The following is a 19,599-nucleotide window of genomic DNA, read 5'->3' as shown; positions in this document are numbered from 1 at the left end:
AATGCGCCGGCCGCTGCCCCGGCCCCTCTCAGTGCAGGACACGCCGGCGGCTGGAGGGGGTCCCCGGGCGCAGCACCCACCTGTACCAGCAGCACGGGGGTGTCCTCCGCCCGCCTTCCGCCTGGCTCCGCAGCCGCCCCTCCGCGCTCTCCAGCCGGCCGAGGTGAGTGAGGGGCTCCGGGGGCAGCAGGGCACCTGCGGGGCAAGGCGCAGCGGTGGGCGCGGGGCTGCCCTTGGCCGGCGGGGACACCCCGGAACCGGCCGGCGGGGCCCCCTGTGTTAGCGCTGTGCCCCAGCGGAGAGTGGGCGCGACCCCCGATCTCCCCGCCCCAGGGCCACCCGCTAGTTAGAGGAATGCAGACTTCCGGGGCTCCCCGCCAGCCAAAGGGAGTGGGGCACACCCCAGTGCCCCCCACCAGAGCAGGGAAGCGAACCCTTTAGGGTTAGGGGCGCCCCACCACAGTGCCCCCCAGTGGACCCATTTGGATTCTCCACCTCAGTGCCACCTGAATGATTGGGAACCCCCAAGAATCTCCCCACCCCAGCGGTACCTGCCAGTCAGAGGGGAGCAGTCCTGCTATGGGGTTCCTGTGCCCAAAGTTCTCTAGCCCATTGACCTCTTCCAGTGCAGAACCATCTTTGCCCCCAGGAGCTGTCCACTCCAAGTAACCCTACCCCCAGCTCCAGCCAAAAGGGAACAGTCACACTGTGAACTTGTCGGGACAGCAATTGTCTTTTGTGGGACATGATCTGCTCAGCTTTTGCCTGCTTCCCCTGAGACCTGGGCCATTGCACGCCAAGAATCAACTCTCTTCTCTGTTTGTACAGCACCTACCACCGGTTCATATTTGGGTCTTGTAGGTGCTAACATAATACAAATAAATAATGACCATGGGGATTTCCCAACCACCTTATTCCCTGCTACACTTCCCAGCTCCCTGCCTGTCAGGATAGATGAGCTCTCCAAGACTGTCCTAATGTTAGGTGTTGGATGCAATGGATGGACTGGGCCAAGAATCAGTCTCCACACAGAGAACTGTGTGGTGATGAGTTGTTTGTATAGCAGCAGCAGCATACTGGGCACTTGTGCTTGGGGTTCATGATGCCAGGGAAGTGGTGGTGGAGGTGGGAGAAGGAATAGAGAGGTGCATGCCTTGGGAAAGTGATTCCCTTTTAGCTCACTGTGCCCCCAAAAGGTAGGAGCTGCTGCCTGCCTGATCAGAGACCCTGTCATTCTGATGCCCAGGAAAGAGCTGGGGGAGCTGAGCCCCAGAATGGTGCTTTGGAGGAGCATGGTGCTCAGAGGGAGTGGGAGCCCACAGGTCATGCCATTTGGACGGTGCAGGTGCCCACAGCAGCCAGCTCACGGATAGGCTCCCAGGAGTACAGACCTGGCGTGTGTTCAGAGCCAGCAGGAGCTCATAGGACCTGAGATCTAACACCATGGGCAAAGAGGCTCCCAGGGACCAGGTCTGGAAACATCAGTGAGAAAAGGTGGGAACTGAGTTCCCAAGAGCCAAGTCCTGGCCCCAGCGCTCAGAAGAAGCGGAATCCCAACATTTCCCAGGAGTTAATCGCTGCCTGAGTGCATAGAAAGGAAGGATGCAAAGAGCTGAAGAATGAAATACCTGGTCAGTGGGAGGAAAACTAGAGGAGGAAGGAAGGGTCCATTGGGACATGTGCTGCTCAGCTTTTGCCTGCTTCCCTGAGACCTGGTCCATTGCATGCCAAAAATCAACTCTCTTCTCTGCCTTTGTTCTCTGCCCAGGTTCAGATCTAAACTGCAGCAATCCAGGACTCCCCACTCTTTCCTTCCCACGGTAAGCACTCGGTATTGGGGATGTGGTGCTGGGAATAAGCCTACATCTATGCTGCCTTTTTTTCCAGTAAAATATGCAAATCATGCTCTCATTTGCATATCTTCTGCTGATTCTTTTTGCGGAAGAGGTTTTGCCGCCAAAAGGCCCTGTATAGATGGGAGCATTTGTCAGAAAAAAACCCTTTTTAACACAAGATCCCTTATTCCTCAAAAAATGAGGTTTACAGGATCCTTGTGCAGGAGGGTTTTTTCCCAACAAATAGCCCCGTCTACACGGGGCTTTTTAGTGGCAAAACCTCTTTTGCAAAAAGGATCGGAAGAAGATATGCAAATGAGTGTGATTTGCATATCTTCCGCTGAAAAAAATGGCAGTGTAGACGTAGCCTAACTGAGCATGCTCAAACGTATTGCTATTTAGGAATTATGACACACTGTGTCTCTGGAATACTTTTCATCTCTCTTTATAGTCTCATTGGAGATTATGCTCCAGTAACGTGTTCCCAATTGTGTGGGTGATTTATCTCACACTGGGCTACTTAACACGTGGCCCACGGCCTGTTTGTTTGCGGCCCGCAGTGTGGTTTGGGTCTATGTGGGGCTCAACACACGGCCCACGGATAGTATCCTTTGAACATAGCCTCCACTGAACGGTGAGGCGTCTACCAGGTGGGGTGAGCATTGAAAGACGCAAGTGGACGGGCTGGCTGGATCAGAAGGGTACAGGGTATTGGTGTTTCTAGCCCCCAAGGAGGAGGTTCCGGGAGCGCTGGGGCATTGTAGGAAGTGCTGGCTGCTTAGCCTTGTGGGAAGAGCCTGAGAGGTGCTAACTGTCTCACACTGGCCACCTTTGGGTTCGGTGCTGCAGCTTAAGGCTTAATTTTTGTATTCATGCCCGTCAGTGTGAAAGAAGCTATTTGCATTTATATTTGCATGCATATGCAACCACACTTAAGTTGCTGCCTTCGGCATATGCTGTGAGTATCATTGTGGCCCCCGGGGCTTCCAAAGTTGAGTAGCCCTGTCTTACACCATGCATGTTCATCATCTGCCGGTGTTAAGAAAGTTCCTACAGATACAGTTCAATATCTTATTTGACAGTGAGGCATACAGATTGATATCCGTAGTGTGATGTAGCATATCAAGCATTGGAATGTCTGGTTTGTGTAATAAAATATGCATTATACATGCAAACTGGATAATTGTGATAATTATGTGGGAAAATGAACCATTCTGTTGCATGCACATTTCACACAAGCAATTATTCAGCTAACTCATTTCGAATCTCATACTGTTATACATTCATAGTATCTGTGCTAATATGCAATAATTTGAACAAAATTATTAAGCTGAAGTTAAGCAGATGTAGAACATGAAGTTACTTGCATTTTCCCATTGTGCGGGATGGAATAAGAGAAGCATTTGTGATGGTGCAGAGAATCACTGGGTTTTACCTAAGTCCTTCTTTTGTCCCTTCGAGGCAGTTTTAGAGTTTCAATGTTAGGGTTAGCAATGTCCCACCTTCCAAATGTATGGAATTGATGATAGCCTCTCAGAAGGAAACTAACAAGCTTGATATGATCATCAGATTGGAAGTCTGGCATGCAAAGGAACATTCTGTAATTTGAATGGAGCCTACCACATATATAAAGTGACATGGGGGGGGGGGAGGAGAGCTCCCAGGACTGGTGCAGGTTTACTGGGCCTCAGCTGCCAGGAAATGTATCATTTCAGTATTGAGATGCAGGGTCTAGTCACACACCAAGAAAATGAGTGGGGTCCTGCCTCATTTGAGCCCCAAGTGCATGTGGGCTAAAGTTGTTACACTGAAATTACCTACAGAAACTTTTCCACACTTCATAGAGGAGCCTTTGATAATGAACAGCAGATTTTGCAATAATAATAGGAATTAATAAAAGGCATTGAACGTGTAGTTCAGAACTACCATTCCAAATTGAGTTTCAGAAGCAGGTCTGAGTGGTCCATTCTGAGTTGTCATTAGAATTGCCTTTAATTTGTGCAAAATCCCATCTCAAATCCTGCACTCACATCTACCTGGTATCTATCAGCTCTGATATTCTTCTCTCAGAGCATGGCTCAGTGAAGCGAATAGCTTTTCTGCATCTGGAAGGCATGCAGAAGATCTTGGTATTTTGGGCAAAAATAACGCATTGCGTCTGAGCAGACAGGCCATGACCACATCCAGTTGGAAACGTCCAAACACTTTCATAAACTCCACAAAAAGGAAGAATTAAAAAAAAGTTTAATCAGATTAGACAGGCTAGAGTGTGGGCGTTGCCTTAAAGATGCTTTTGTTGGAAATCACAATGAACAGAAAGAACACAGCTAATTAGGCTGCAATTGCCGGTGGTTTGTGGTCCTAAAAAGGGCTTGTGCTGTGCTTGCTCCTAACGCAGTTATTTATTTCCTTGGAGGCTTCCAGCAAGAGTTAAAGGGTTTCAAGGGAAGCCTTGCTTAAATCATTTAAAAGTTTCCAATAGGGGCCCCTTTGTTAGATTTCTGAACAATGCGTCTCCCTTGTTAAAAATGGGGAAAATCAGAAAATGCAGTTCATGAATGTTTGCATGAATAGGGCTGAAACATGAAGGATGAGGAGCAAGGTAGTGTGTGAGAGTGAATGACAACCAGATGCTACCATGAGTAAATAAGAGAGGAAGGGAAAACGGTTGTGAAAATAATTCACTTGTTTTTAGAAAAACTTGCTGGAAATCGGCTGTTTCCACAGAAACTGGCTGATCGATTTATGCCAAAAGTCAAGCACAAGCATCACCTGGGAATAGTACAGGGCTGAGCTGCTCATTTGACTTGTTGACAGTAATGATTATCTAATAACTTTATCTCCATCATGGTAGCAGCTGGAACATCTGGGTTCAATCCACTTAATGTGAACTCATCCAGATTTTAATCAGAACTGGCATAAGAATTTTATTCAGAGGTCAGTCACTGAAACCCAGCATCCATGCTTCTTTGTTACCTGTGGCTGTGGCTGGAAGAATTGGCCCCCTGTAGATCTTTGCAGGCAACACAGACGTAGCCTTCAGTGTCATGTAACACTTTTAGCAGATAGAAGGGTACTTTCCCCTTTCCAGTCTTGGCAATATAAGATTCTAAAAATAGTCCAGTTAATACAGGGAATGGTACAAAAATGTGCATAGAATACACTATACAGCAGGGCTACTCAACTTTGGAAGCCCCGGGGGCCACAGTGATACTCATAGCACATGCCAAGGGCAGCAACTTGAGTGTGGTTCCTTATACATGCAAATATATATGCAAATATATGCAAATAGTGTATTTCACACTGACGGAAATGAATACAAAGGTTAAGGCAAGACTACACAACATGCAGGCCCCATTTAAGTCAGTTCTGCTGATATTAATAAAATGCAACATTTACCCGATTTCCACCCATACAACAGCACTTTTAATGAGCAATGTCAGTCCAGGAATTTAACTACTAAAACGCATCTCAACAGAGGACCATTATATTGACTTGCCATTGTGGAGCATGTTCCCAGTGTAGGCCATGCTCAAAGGATCCCACCCACAGGCTCCGTGTTGAGCTCTGCATAAACCCAAACTGCACCGCAGGCCACAAACAAAAGGACTGCGGGCCGCATGCAGCCCATGGGCCGCTTATTGAGTAGCCCTGCTATACAGTCTACCCTTTGGGGGCAGGGCAGGATAAAATTGTAGATCATCTTGTTTCAGTTTTAACTTTATAAGCTTGCAGTAAAATGACAAAATATTTTATTCCATCTCTAAATGCAACATTGTGGGAAACAGGTAAAATCATGCTTCTGTTCTTGGGTTTCTGTTTTCCTGGGGTCTAATGAGCCTCTTTTGTCAAGTAGAGAGGTGTGTGTGTGTGTGTGTGTGTGTGTGTAAGTAGATGGATCATTATTTATCAAAGGTACTGATACGGACTACTCGTTCCATAGTCAATTTAAGCACCTTATAATCTTGAATGCTTTTATCCTCACACACCTCTTGCAAGATGGAGAAGTGCTGTTACTCCAATTTACAGATGGGAAACTAAGGCCCAGAGCTGCTAAGTGACTTGCCCAAGCTCACACAGGAAGTCTATCACAGAATAGGAAACTGAGTGCCATTCTTTCAAGTATCAGGCTACCACTGGACTATGATTGGACCCCTCTTCAGTGGTGGGATTTTGGTGTGCTTGATGAGTTGTCTAAGCCTATTAGTGGAGTATGTTGGGCTTCCCTCCCCATCCAGAATAAATTTGTAGAATCTCTCTCTCTCTCTCCTGTTGAAAGGCAGCTAATACCTTAATATCTAAGGGTATGTCTACACTAGCCCACTAGTTCAAACTAGGGAGGCTAATGTAGGCATTTGAAATTGCAAATGAAGCCCAGGATTTAAATATCTTGGGCTGTATTTGCATGTTCCCGTCCGGTCGCCATTTTGAAATTCCACTAGCCCGAAGTAACTGCCCGCGGCTACACGCGGAAGTGAAACGGTAATTCGAACTAAATCCTTAGTTCTAATTAACTGTTACACCTCATTCCAGGAGGAGTAACAGTTAATTTGAACTAAGGTCTTAGTTCGAATTACCGTTTTACTGCCGCGTGTAGCTGCGGGCAGTTACTTAGGGCTAGTGGAATTTCAAAATGGCGACTGGACGGGAACATGCAAATAAAGCCTGGGATATTTAAATCCCGGGCTTCATTTGCAATTTCGAATGCCTACATTAGCCTCCCTAGTTCGAACAAGGGGGCTAGTGTAGACATACCCTAAGCTCCTTTCCATTCTTTTGACCACAGTGGACCTATCTTTTCAAGGATATATTCTCTTAAACACTGTACATGATCAGTAAAACATCCAGGCCATATATAACTCAAATACGCTATTTAAAAGCATGAGGCCATTTCTCATATGTTTGCGTTTAGAATTAAAAGTTTAGAAGAGAAGACTAGTTTGTACCTTAAGGAAACTGGTGTAAGTGGTTGACTAGTGACATGGGAGCTACAGTTCATGAAAGGTTTGCTGTTTCTAAAGAGGGATTTTATTTGAAAGGTGGGATGTGGTGGAGCTGCAAGATTGTCCCATTGGGTTGGAGAGAAACTGGTATGTCAGGTGGGAGGTAACTGTGTCTTTCAGACTCAAATGTCACATACTTCCCTAGATGCTCCTCTGAACTGCTTAGTTCAGTTCTGGTGGGTGTCATGCCTGGGGGTACGTCTACACTACAACGTTAATTCAAACTAACTTAGTTCGAATTAGTTAATTCAAACTAAGCTAATTCGAACTAACGGATCTAGACTAAAAAACTAGTTTGAATTAGCGTTTTGCTAATTCGAACTAGCATGTCCACATTAAGTGGACCCTGAACCAGGCTTAAGGATGGCCGGAAGCAGTGCCAGCAGGGCATCAGAGGAGGACTTAGAGCGTGGAGATGCTGTCTCAGGCTAGCCGAGGGCTGCGCTTAAAGGGTCCCGACCCCCACCCCGGACAGACAGTTCTCGGGTGCCCCGCTTGCAAAGCAGTCCTGGCTTGGAGTGCCCAGAGTACCCACACTGGGCACATCACAGCACTCGGCCATCAGCCCGGCTGCACTTGCCGCAGGCTGCCATCTGGGGAGAGGGGGCAATCGGGGGGCTGCAGGAGAGGTTCCACCCCAAAAGCCCGCAGAGCCAGCCCAGTCCTCCCCATCGGGGGCTCATGCCCCATTCCTCCCTCACCTCCTTCCACTTACCCTTCCCTAGCCCCTTTTCTTGATGTACAAAATAAAGGACAATTGTGTTCAAAAATGGAATCTGTCTTTATTGAACAAAACTGGGGGAGACTGGGAAAAGGAGGTGGGAGAGGGGAAAAGAGAGGCTGGGAGAGGGGAGGGCAACTAAAATGATCAGGGGTTGGGAACAGGTCCCATATAAAGAGAGGCTAAAGAGACTGGGACTTTTCAGCTTAGAAAAGAGGAGACGGAGGGGGGACAGGATAGAGGTCTCTAAAAGCAGGAGTTGGGTGGAGAGGGTGCATAAAGAAAAGTTCTTCATTAGTTCCCATAAAGAAGGACTAGAGGACACCAAAGGAAAGGAATGGGTAGCAGGCTTCAAACTAGTAACAGAAAGTTCTTCTTCACAAAGCAAAGAGTCAACCTGTGGAACTACTTGCTGCAGGAGGCTGTGAAGGATAGAACTGGAACAGAGTTTAAAGGGAAATGAGATCAAGTCATGGAGGTTGGGTCCATGGAGTGCTATTAGCCAGGGGGTAGGAGTGGTGTCCCTGCCCAAGGTTTGTGGAAGGCTGGAGAGGGATGGCACGAGACAAATGGCTTGGTCACTGTCTTCGGTCCATCCCCTCCAGGGTCCCTAGGGTTGGCCACTGTCGGCAGACAGGCTACTGGGCTAGATGGACCTTTGGTCTGACACAGGACGGCCATTGTAAGCTCAGGGCTCAGGGTCAGGGGTCTCAGTGGACCCCCTCGATTTTCATGCATACCTGCTCCTGGGTGGCCAGGCTGGCAGCTCTCCTGCCCTAGCCAGCCATTTTCCTGTGCCTAGTGCGGAGATCGTGGATGAGGTCCACGATGTCCGCACTAGCCCAGGCGGTTGCCCGCCTCTTGCGGTCCCGGGCACGCTCCCGGGAGCCGTCAGCCTGGTCCCGGGAAGAGGGGGAGGGCTGGGGGGCATCGGGTGGGTGGCTCGATCCGTGCCAGGTGCAGGGTCTGCTGGCTGGGTGCTGGCAGGCTTGCACCTGGCATGGGCACCGTAGCCAGCCCGTGCCCCTTTAAGGGGTCCGGGGCCGGGAGGGGGGCAGACGAGTTTCCCTGGTGTTGGCCAGAGTGGCCACCAGGGAAAGCTGGGGAGGGCTAGCCTCCCACTAGTTCGAATTAAGGGGCTACAGAGCCCTTAATTCGAACTAGTAAGTTCGAACTAGGCTTAATCCTCGTGGAATGAGGATTACCTAGTTCGAACTAAGCGCTCTGTTAGTTCGAATTAAATTCGAACTAACGGAGCGCTAGTGTAGCGCCTATGAAAGTTAGTTCGAACTAACTTTGTAGTGTAGACATACCCTGGGAGTGTTAGGAAGCTGGGTCATTTTCCAATGAACTCGGTAGCTAAAGTCAAGATGCTATTTTGCACGGCAGAAGCATTTCACATAGATTTGCAAGTCCTGGTATTTGGAAAGGCTTGGGATCAAGAGAACCATTGTCTCAATCATAAACTGAGGAGAGGTTTAAGTTTACTATGGGTTTACACAAACCACAGAGAGGACTTGTGGCTATCCTGGAATTTTTATGCAAAATTTCCAAGGGAATCCATTTTAGTGTCAAAACCCTATGGAGAACATGAGGAGCAGCCTCAGAATCTTCCTGGATCTCCAAAGGCAGCAGAAAAGTTTGCATGCAGCTCTGAGAGCTTTGTGAACACAAGCAGAGTTAGAGCTGATTACATCTGGTTCACACATGCAGATCAGACTCAAACCAGGGCTCATTTCAAATTTGTCTGAGATTCAAATTGAATGCTTCTCAGCAAGAATCTAAATCCCGCTTGGTGGAATTGTAGAATGCTGCTGAATGTTTCCATTATGTGCCTCTTCGGGCACATCTACTCTGCAGCTGGGAGTATGCTTCACAGCTTGAGTAAACAAACATACACTACTTAGATGAAGCAGTAATGCAGGCTCCATGATTATGGATTATAATGTGCACTAAGGTGTTGCACATAAACTGGTCCATATAAGTCCTGCTGGAGTGCACTAAGAGTTCCCAAGTGTATTATTTGAAACACTACTCCACTAAAGTGTACTAGGGAGCATTGCAAAGAGATTATTAATTACATTACATACTGCCATAATGAGTAATGTATTTTATATACATTGCTCATTATAGTATATAGAGAGAGCCTTGAAAATTCCCAGGTTTTGGATATCTGCATACAATACAAAATTGGCTAAAAATAAAGCTGAAAATGAAATTAATAACTTGGCATAGCAGAAGCAGGTTATGTGCATTTTAATTTACTATATGTTTGAGAGAGTTTGTGTGTCTGTGAGTCTATTTGTTCAAGAACTCCTAAATGGTAGGAGCTAGGACCACCAAATTTGGTATGCAGCTTCCTCTTATCATAACTTAAAGCAAGATAAGGGGTTGGGTGTGCCAGGACAATAGAATGTGCCTGGAATGCGATTGTTTCTCATAAAATGGAAAGGGAGGGTCTGCTAAAAGGTACAGTTATGCTGTATAATGACCACAGGAGGGCAGCAAAGGGTCAGAGATGGGGACCAGGATAGCCATAACACCATTGGGGCAGCAGGGGTAGAGAAAGGGACAGCTATGTACTATGTATTTGGGAGTTTGTGGGTGTGTCTGTCCCCCAGCCAAGGGACATGCACCACTCTCCCAGCTGTGCTCGTTGCAGCAGCCATGGACAGGCACTTTTTTACATGTCCCCGGGCGGCTTTGGTGCCAGAGGGCTGGGGTTGCCCCAGGGCAGCCTACATACTGGACCTCTCATCCCCAGACCTATCCCAGAACAATTTAAATGAGGAAAATAAAAAAATATTTCAGTCAAGGACCCGAGCAATGTCAGATAAATCCTCTAGTGTGATCTATTACATTGAGCATTATATTTAATATTATAATGTTAAATTATAATTGCACTTTTTTGGCATGATTAGAATTAAATAATTCAACACTGTTGACATGAAACATTGTGATGTTTCCAGGCTGCTGTGTAATAGCCACCATTTCCTTCACGTCATCGTCCATGTGAAGGTACTTGAGGAAGCGATGGCTATTGCCCTGCAGGGAACTGCACGCGTCTGACTGTACAAACAGGAAGCATCCAACCCTTTGGTTGCTGGTCATCCTCTTTACATTCCAGTGTAATGTCAGGAAGCACCTGGAATGTCTGACAATAGGTAAAGTGCAGGTTCTATACCTGGGATGCCTGGCCACGCTTCTTACTCTAAAGAGTCCTTGGCTGGTTTGGGATGGGGTATCCAGCGAGAGGAAATGGAAGAATTATCATGGACCTAGTGAGAAGCATTTGTTGATCTCATCTTTGCTCCTCTCTTTCTGTTGTGCTATTGGTGTCCGAGAGCAGACACCACCTGCAGCTACTGTTCTGTCTTTCTCTTGGTTCACATAAACCTCTCCAGCTGCATGAATTCAGCACAGCTGGTGGGGAAGGCAATGTTAAACCTCAGCCTTTTTTGCTATGCTGCTGGAATGGGGTCCTGCAGAAGGGGGTGTGTGTGTAAGTTAATTTGTGCCTTGGATGATAAAAATGAGTCCCAAAATATTTAGAACTGGGATTTGCTTACCCCACTAGTGGAATTTAATGCAACATAGAAAAGTGTCACCCTACAATACCAGCACTGGCCCACTAGTATTGTATTGTGGGAGAATCTAGGGGCTCCAGGCACAGACCAAGGTTCCATTACGTTAGGTGCTGTACAAATACAAAACAGAAAGAAGTCACTGTCCCGAGGAGTCTACAATCCCAGACCCTTTCTAGGGAGATAGCATTACCAAAGGCACAGTATGATGCCATGCTCATCCTGTCCAGCAGGTGGACCCTATGCACCCCTGATCTCTTGCCATGAGAATTTTCACCCCTTAGCTAGCAGCTTAAATTGCTTCTCTCCTGTCTCCTCCCAGGATCCTCAGGAATGAAGGAGCTGCCCCGTTTAGTTTTGCAAATGGCATGTATTTATGCGTAGGGTTCTTAGGCCAGAGTAGGAAAGAAATAGCTGAATTACAGTGTGTCTTGCATAGAGTGGAGCCCTAATATTCAGTAAGAAAGGGGCTAACCCCTTGCTCACACACATGCAGGGACTCAGGGAAAGTGATGAAGCAGGGTTTGGGAGAAATGGCTCCATCAGACTTGGGGGCTGAGGAAAAGAGGCAGGGAATTTTGTAAGAACAGCTTCTTGTAAAGCAGGAGAAAGTGCTTGAGAGAGGCCAGGTGTCTGCACCAGGGAATACAGGTTTTTTCCATGTGAGAGGGTTCCTGTGTCCCTGCTTGGTTTTCCCTTTCCTTTGTGCAATGACCAGACCTAAAAGCCACTCAAGAATGAAGATGCTTGGTCCCTACGCAACTTCCCTGCTCAATGTGCTTCGAGTGTTGTTAAGTCATTAGCTAAGTGCTGGCATAACCAGTGAGGAGTGCAGATACAAAGCCCATTCTGGCATGAGTCAGAAATCAGCTGAACAGTTTGCTTGACCTGGCTCTGCAGTCTGACTGATCCAATGATGACTCAGCCAGCGGTTGCTCTGTGGGAGCTAGGAGACCAGGCTTCCAGGCTTTGTCACGGGCCTGCAGCATGACCATGGCAAATCACCTCTATGGCTTAGCTTCCCCCTCTGTGTAATGGGGAGAATAGCCCTGTTTTCAGATCTGTGCTGCAAAGCTTTGTAAAAGGCCACAATGTTAGAATTTCTACTAGAGCTGAGTGCAGACAGGCAGTTCCCTCGCACGGAGGCTTGAGATATGTCACAAACTGTTAGGAACGAAACCCAAACATTTCACAATTCTCCATGCAAGGAATGGAATCCCAGCTCTGGGGCTGTCCGCTTGGTGGAACCCTGCGGACCCTAAAAAGGCCCTGCCTAGCCCTGTGACAGTCCACTTAGTTGGCTGCCCCAGAGCTGTGGAGCCTAGAAGCTGGGGCTCCCCAGCAAAACCTGCCTTCAGAACTTGCCTGGCCAACCTGTTTCCATCAGAACTCTGGCAGAATCAGACAGTCTTTGTGGCACACTTCACATTTTCCAAACGGGGACATTCTCACAAAACAACGGGTAGTTGGAATTTTTCCAGGCAACTCTAATTATGACTCTTGTCCCCCATTCCCATACCAGGTGATGCTGGAGCAGCTCATGAAACTTCCTGGCTATTGACCTTCCCTGTCCTCCACCAGCTTTCCAAAAAGTCTCTTTCTCAAGTGGACTTTGAGAGTGACTGGTGCCTCACCACAGACCTTGGGACATTGCCCCATCTCCTCTGGCTCTTGATCTCAATGTGGCCATCTTTGCTATTATCATTTTAGCAGGCGGAACACGCCGTTCTGAGTCGGAGTCTTGTTTGCTCCTGGAGTGTTGAGCAAAGCAGCAGAAATCCCAGCAATGCAGACAAGCTGTGTGAGTCACAGGAACACTGGGGCATGTCCAAGTGACTCCCAGGGTCTAATCCAGAATCCATTTCTCTTCCTAAAACACGAGGGACAGAGATTTTTCTGTCTGTGAAAGTGCTTCAGTCCCCCCTCCCACTTCCATCTCCTCTCTCATCCACTCATAGGGTCCAACAAGTAAAACCCTCCCATCCTATGATAGCAATTGATCTGCATTCTCTGTGCATTCAGGTCCTTAACCTGTGATTACGGGTCATATGTGGAATATGCCAAACATTTCTGTTAACCTATTGCCAGGAGAAAAATTGCAAAGGAGGCCGCGCTGAAATCTGAAGCTGCTGTTTTTCCTGAGAGTCAGGATTTGGCAGATAATCCAGACAGACAGGCAGTCTGAGCAGAGAGTACTATAAGAGAGTTGGCTCTTTGCTTGGACGTGCCAGTGTGCATGGAAGCAGTGGCACGCAGAGGGTGCTGGGCTGACGTACCTGCTTGCCCTGGGGGATCCATTGTGAGGTGGGACGCCTCCTCGTCTGCAATCGCTTGGTGAGCTGAGAGGAATCTGAAGCCACCATCTACTCTTCTGCTGCGTACTTTCCCCGTGCTGCCCTTTTGCTCACGTATCAACCACCAGATGAGGCATCTTTCTGTCCAATGCAAAGCAACTGATTATTTATGTCCTTGCGCCACTCTGAAAGTCAGAGAAGTTTGATCTTGGCACCCGTCTTGTTTTGGAAACCTTTTTGTTTCCTGAGCTGGAGCCAAAGCCCCTGCTGGAACAGCTCCCAGCAGCCTTTACCTTGAGCAATTACACCCTGACTGTATCTCTAACACTTTATGGCTGAACCATTATCTCCCAGGGCTCCTGATTATTTCCCAATTTTTCAGCCAGCCCTACCCAGTATTTGCTTTTCCTTTCAGCACCTGTTTCCCAGCTGTGTGCTTCCCACACGTCTCCTGCCTCTGCCAGACAAACAACAGCAGTGGCCAAGGGAGACAGGGCAAAGCAGAGAAGGCAGAGAGAGTCAAACAGGCAGAGCCCGGTGGGCAAATCCCACCTCACTCCTGGGAGGGAGGAGTGGAGAAATGGGGGGTCACCCTGTGGGCTGTCGTGGGTGCATGGCATGGCATTAACCACAGCTGGCACAGATGCACTGCCTCTGAGCTGCCTCTGCTATGCTGATCACAGCATCAGGCATTACAGTGTGCTTCAGGGCCGATATGCAGTATTGCCTACTGTCCTGAGTGGGGTGCAGCATGCAGTCTTATTCTACAGACCTTCCTCAGGCTGACAGTAACCCCTTCCAGCCCAGTGGAATTCTCTCTCTTCTGTCTCTGCTGGCTTTGAAGTTACCTGGATATTGACAAACCTGGGCTTCATGCCAGCCTGCCACTGGAGTAAGGGTTGGACTCTAGAAATGTGATGTGTGGCTTACCTGCCTAGAAATATGTGTGGTTAGCAACTGCTTTTCCCCAGACTAGTATCTCTGGAAAAAAAATCTGTTAAAAAAGGATGGAACAAAACAGATTTCTATGGGCTGCAAGTGTTTCCTGCAGACGATTTCACTTGCGGATGTTTAGCTGTGTCTCAACAGATGCTCCTAAACTGGGTCAGCTTATGTCAAAGAAGGCAGTGGCAAAGAAGAGGATCTAGTGTGATATGAGGGGAGGTTTAGATTGGACATTAGGAAAAAATTCCTAACTGTCAGGGTGGTCAAATATTGGAATAAATTGCCAAGGGAGGTGGTGGAATCTCCCTCTCTGGAGATATTTAAGAACAGGTTAGATAGACATCTGTCAGGGATGGTGTAGGTGGAGCTTGGTCCTGCCTTGAGGGCGGGGGGCTGGACTCGATGACCTCTTGAGGTCCCTTCCAGTCCTATTATTCTATGATTCTATGATACTTTAATATCTTCATACTGCTCATTTCAGCAATACGCATGCTAAGCTGCAAGCAAATGTACATTGTTCAGGAAGAATTCATGGTGTCATAAACTTTAAAGGGTAGGAGGGATCTTTATGATCTTCTAGCATGAATTCTTGCATAACACAAGCCAGAGAACCTCACCCAGTAATTCTGGTATCAATCCAATAACTTCTGGTTGATCTATTATAGCATCTCTTTTGGAAAGGTATCTTATCTTGATTTAGAGACTTCAAGGGATGGAGAATCCACAACATCTCTAGAGACATTGTTCCAGGGCTTAATCATATTAAAAATGTGTGCATTGTTTCTAGTCTGAATTTGCTGAGTTTCAGCTGCTAATCACAGGATCTCATTGAGTCCTTTGTGATAGACTAAAGGACTTACTACTGAACTCCCTTCCCCATATAGGTGATTACAGACTATGGCCAAGTCAACTCAACTATTTCTTGGTTAGAACTAAATCGTTTGAGCATCTTAGCTCTCTCGCTGCAAGATATCTTTTCCAGATCTCCAATAATGCTTGAAGCTCTTTTCTGACTTTCAGTCCTTTCCAGTTTTTCAACATCCTTTTTCAAGTGTGAACACGAGAATTGGAGACAGTGTTAAGAATACAGTTTTAAACCTATTAACTGGGCCTGCTTCCGAACAAGAGATTGAGTCAATGGTTGTATATTGGTGGTTAAAAGAACATTCAAGAGATTAGTTATGTCTATGACCTTAGAGCACTAAATAAATATTTACTGATGATTAGATTTTAAATGACTTTCTAAAAAAGCATTTTTTCAGCATCTTGACTCTGTAAGTGGTGTTGCTGCTCTCTCAGGGAGGTAGTTTATTACTGATATTTTCCAAGATGGGGCCGTAAATCTAAATTGCTCCACAACAACTTGAGGAGATTGATTTCCAATGTGTGGGTGAATAGGAGATGCACTTCAGAATGAAATCAAATGGACTATCTGTTCTGATACTCTGTCTCCCACAAAGGTTAGAGAGGCAAATGATTCAGAGTAAGGTAAAAAAGCAGTAAAAAGGTGTTCTCCTGAAAAAAGAATTGTGCAGTAACATACGCAGGAAGAATCTTCCGAGCTGCAGGAAGTTTGCTGTTGATTTCTGTCCTGGATATGTGGACTGGCATAGGAACCATGGGGGTTCTAAAGGGAAAGATAGCTCAGTTCTACTCTTCACTGGCTGACTCTCAGAGTATTTGCATGGCTGGTTATTGCAGCCGCACAGATGATCCAGGTAAATATCTGCTGAGATTAGAGATACAAATGCACGTGGTTTTCATGCTTGAAAGCATGGGCATCCAGTAGCCTAGAAGGGGGAAACAACCAGGCAAGGCCATGCCCACACTCCGCTCCCAGAGCACCTTCTGTCTGTGTATTGAGGGAGGAGTATTGCTGCCCCTGGATGTTCTGGGGCAAGAGAGGCTGGAGCCACGTGCCTTCCTGGCTCCCCGGTGCTCTGGGGCCCAGGGAGGCTGGGGCGCACGTGATCACCGCCTACCCTCCCTGTGTGGTGGGGGGGGGGGGGACTGCATCTTGCCCTGCCTCCTCCGCTCCCTGTGGTAGAGAAGCATGGCCTCAGCAGAAGGGGTGGGGCTCTAGGTGGGGCTAGGGGCCTGCCCCTCCCAACCCTACCTTTACCAATCGCCCATGCTTGAAAGCAGGGTTGCATTCCTGAGAATCTGGGCCCTAAATATTTTTGTAGTGTTTTTGTTGCCTTGGTAATTAGATGAAATGAGCAGAGTCTCACCCTTACTGTAATTAAGTTCTCCTTTAATCATTAGGCAGGGAGAACATCCCCCAGATAATGGATTTATCACCTGACTTACATGTTAACTCAGACCAACAGCACTTTTGGCATGGTCCATGTCTGGAAACCTGCCACTTCTTAAGTTCCCTGGTGTGTCGTAGTTCAACTTTCTATGATTCCAGACGGCACCAGTCCTGGAGTATGATCCTCTAGTCCCAGGGCTGTGTCTCCCAGCAAAGCCAGTAACGTATCTACCTCAGCTGGCCATGAACGACAGGCCTAAATGGCCTTCAGAACTTATTCTAACCAACCTTCCTTTCTCTAAAGCAATCCCAAAAAAGGGATTGATCCTAAATCTGAGAAAAAGCCAGAGAGGCCCTAGTTCAGTTTCCAGGGCTGAGGTAACTTACACAATTTGTTCGTATTCCAAAGAGATGGTGTCTTAAGACTTCTATTTTATCTCCTTAAAGTGATATTTCCTGAGCGTTGCCTGGTATTTCCTTTGCATGGCTCCGATGCGGATAACATGCAAACAGACCGCGACAGACCTGGCTCTGTCCATCCAGATCTCGCTGTTTGCCGCCTTTGCTGTGATACCTTTCTGTCTAATAAACCATCTTGTTAGTCTTTAAAGTGCTACATAGTCCTGTATTTTGTTTCTGTCTCCCATTGCTTTGCTCTTGCTACATTCCTTGCTTTGCGCTGTGCTGCAATTTGCATTTTAATGGCCATTTGCAGCCCTCCTGGGGACCTGTGGGGGATATGAGCTGCTCTCCCAAATTGGCCTGCCTGTTTGGGAATGTGGGGTCTCCCTGCCTCCTCTTGGATGGAATGTGCTGCCCGCAGAGAGCTCAGCACAGAGAGCTCCTTTGTGCATTGAAAGATTCAGGGCTAGAGCAGAGTTTGAGTTTCACTGTGCACATCCAGAAAGGGGAGAGTCAGGTTATTCTGAGGGTATCTAGCTATTTGCTCCCTATTAAGCTTTCCCCCAGCATAGAGAGCCCTATTGTTTGGCCATTAGGATTATTCATTTATTTTACTCATACAGCACCATGATTACATTAATACAAGCAAAGAAGTAAATAAAGATCCCCAAAGGAGATGGGCACATGCAGTGTAGAACTCACATACTCAGGGAGGAGAAAAATGGGGGTGGGCATTACATCCTGAGGTTTTGAAAAAGCAAACCAAATATCTTTCCCCCCTAAGAGCCCGAACACCCAGTTTTCTGCATCAGACAAATAAAATCAATATCGGAGCACAGAGGGTGCAGTAGAAAGGCAAACAAGGAATTATCTCAGGAAGAAACAGCAGAAAAACCCTAGAGATTCAATGAGGTAGCATCTGCTTGCTGGATTCTGTGGGGAAGGGTGATAGGCATAAACGGATGGTGGCCCTTGCTCTTCAAGGCAGGGAGCAATTTTCTCTATGTATGTACAGCACCTAGTGCATGGGGCAGGGCTGGCATTTCATTCATGAGTGCTTCATACATAACCAGTGTCCCTCCGTCCAGTCTGATGCTCTTCTCTGAGAAGAGAAGGTGACTAGATAAAGACTGTCTCACTTTCCCTGATACAGGTCTCCTCCTCCCTTGTTGGCTCGAGAGGGCTGTGGTGCAGCCAGTTGAGCTAGTGTTCGGCAATAAATCTGGTCTGCCTGGTTTATGCCATAAGGCTTGCCTGACTGTCAGCTCGGCACACGCTTTGCAAATCCAACGGAGCTTGTTCTGTTGGTGCATCAGCCCCAACACCTAATGGAATTTAACTGCAGTGAAGTTGCTAAACCACAGATGGGAAAACTCACCCATGTGTGAAGAGGAATTTAGGTGTCGGTTTAAAACTACTGCCGGTGCTCTAGGTTGAGGCTTTGAAAGCTGACTAAGGGATTTGGGTACCAGTTCCCATTAACATGCATTGGAACTGTGTGCCTGAATTACCTACTCTTTGGAAAGCTTATCTTTAACTTTTGTTGTTGGTTTTTGGCTGCCGCTCTTCTCCACCCTGTCACTGGCTTAAATTCCTACCTTCTCCTATATTTAACATCCAGATAAGCCTTTTGAAATGCTGCTGCATCCATCTTCCTGGTTGATACTTTGGATCATTCACCATGGGCTAGGATAGTGACTGTTGTTGGCTTTTAAGATCCCAATGTATGTTTGTATTTGCATATGACATCCCAGAGTAGCATTGTGATTTCTCTGTCCTCTTCTTGCAGTGACCCTTCTAACCTCCAGAGGCTGTGTGGACTTGGAGCTGAATGATGAAGCTGCTACTTACTGTCCCTTTTCTCCTGCTGCTCTTAACCACCTTAGAAGCCAGACCAAAGCCTGCAGGTGAGCAGCTGGCCAAAGCTATGCAAATCATAAGCAAGGAGCCAAAGCCCTGGCTGGCTCAGACGCATGTGTGTGTAAGTCAGAATAACAGAGACCCTATACAGTGAGCAAGAGTCCCGTAAATCATTAGCTCTCGCTTCCAAACTCATCAGCGCAGCAGAATCAGACTTTGTAAATGACCTGAGCAACAGGTAAAGAACCAGAAAAACTCTTTGCCTCCCCTATCATGGACACCACATTTCCTAATAGAGTAATAGTAATTAAGGAGCTTCAGGGGGTAGCCAAGTTAGTCTGTACAGGTAAACTGAAAAAGCAGTTACAGGTCGATGGTATCACAAGCTTTCGTGGGCACAGCCCACTTCTTCAGATGACCGGAGTGTTGGTCTAGGACCAAAGTACATCCAACACTCCGGTCATCTGAAGAAGTGGGCTGTGCCCACGAAAGCTCGTGATCCCATCGACAGGTTTTGTTAGTCTTTAAAGCGCTACCAGACTATTTGATGTTTTTTCAGTAATTAAGGAGACAAGCAAACTCCAAGAGCAAGACAGAGATGAGGGCTGACCTCCCAGTCCCACTGCAGCATTTGCCTGAGGTGAGAAAAGTCCATCCCAAGTTTTATGCCTGCAAAACAGGAGCTTGATAAAAATCCAGGC

General features: G+C 47.2%; 2 protein-coding genes across 6 annotated transcripts in view; one reads left to right on the top strand and one right to left on the bottom strand.

The window, feature by feature from the left end:
- Positions 1–13,753, bottom strand: part of RBPJL (recombination signal binding protein for immunoglobulin kappa J region like) — a 43,826-nt gene extending 30,073 nt beyond the window's left edge. For 3 of the 4 annotated variants that reach the window (XM_075901288.1, XM_075901289.1, XM_075901290.1), the window contains exons 1-2: positions 13,420–13,751; positions 81–195 (exon numbers count right to left, since the gene is read on the bottom strand). In XM_075901288.1, the coding sequence (XP_075757403.1) occupies positions 81–195; positions 13,420–13,441 (137 nt within the window). In that variant the 5' untranslated portion in view covers positions 13,442–13,751. Of the gene's footprint in view, positions 1–80; positions 196–13,419 lie in introns of all 4 variants that reach the window. The other variant, XM_075901291.1, reaches the window with a different exon arrangement.
- MATN4 (matrilin 4) overlaps positions 27–19,599 on the top strand; it is a 36,311-nt gene continuing 16,738 nt past the window's right edge. The window contains exons 1-3 of one of the 2 annotated variants that reach the window (XM_075901286.1): positions 27–163; positions 1,769–1,820; positions 18,828–18,945. In XM_075901286.1, coding sequence (XP_075757401.1) covers positions 18,870–18,945 — 76 coding nt within the window. In that variant the 5' untranslated portion in view covers positions 27–163; positions 1,769–1,820; positions 18,828–18,869. The remainder of the gene's footprint in view (positions 164–1,768; positions 1,821–18,827; positions 18,946–19,599) is intronic. The other variant, XM_006121905.3, reaches the window with a different exon arrangement.

The sequence above is a fragment of the Pelodiscus sinensis genome, chromosome 18, assembly GCF_049634645.1.
Source record: "Pelodiscus sinensis isolate JC-2024 chromosome 18, ASM4963464v1, whole genome shotgun sequence".
Lineage (NCBI taxonomy): Eukaryota > Metazoa > Chordata > Testudines > Trionychidae > Pelodiscus > Pelodiscus sinensis.
The sequence above is the reverse complement of the archived record's forward strand: the minus strand, read 5'-3'. Positions and strand labels throughout refer to the sequence as shown.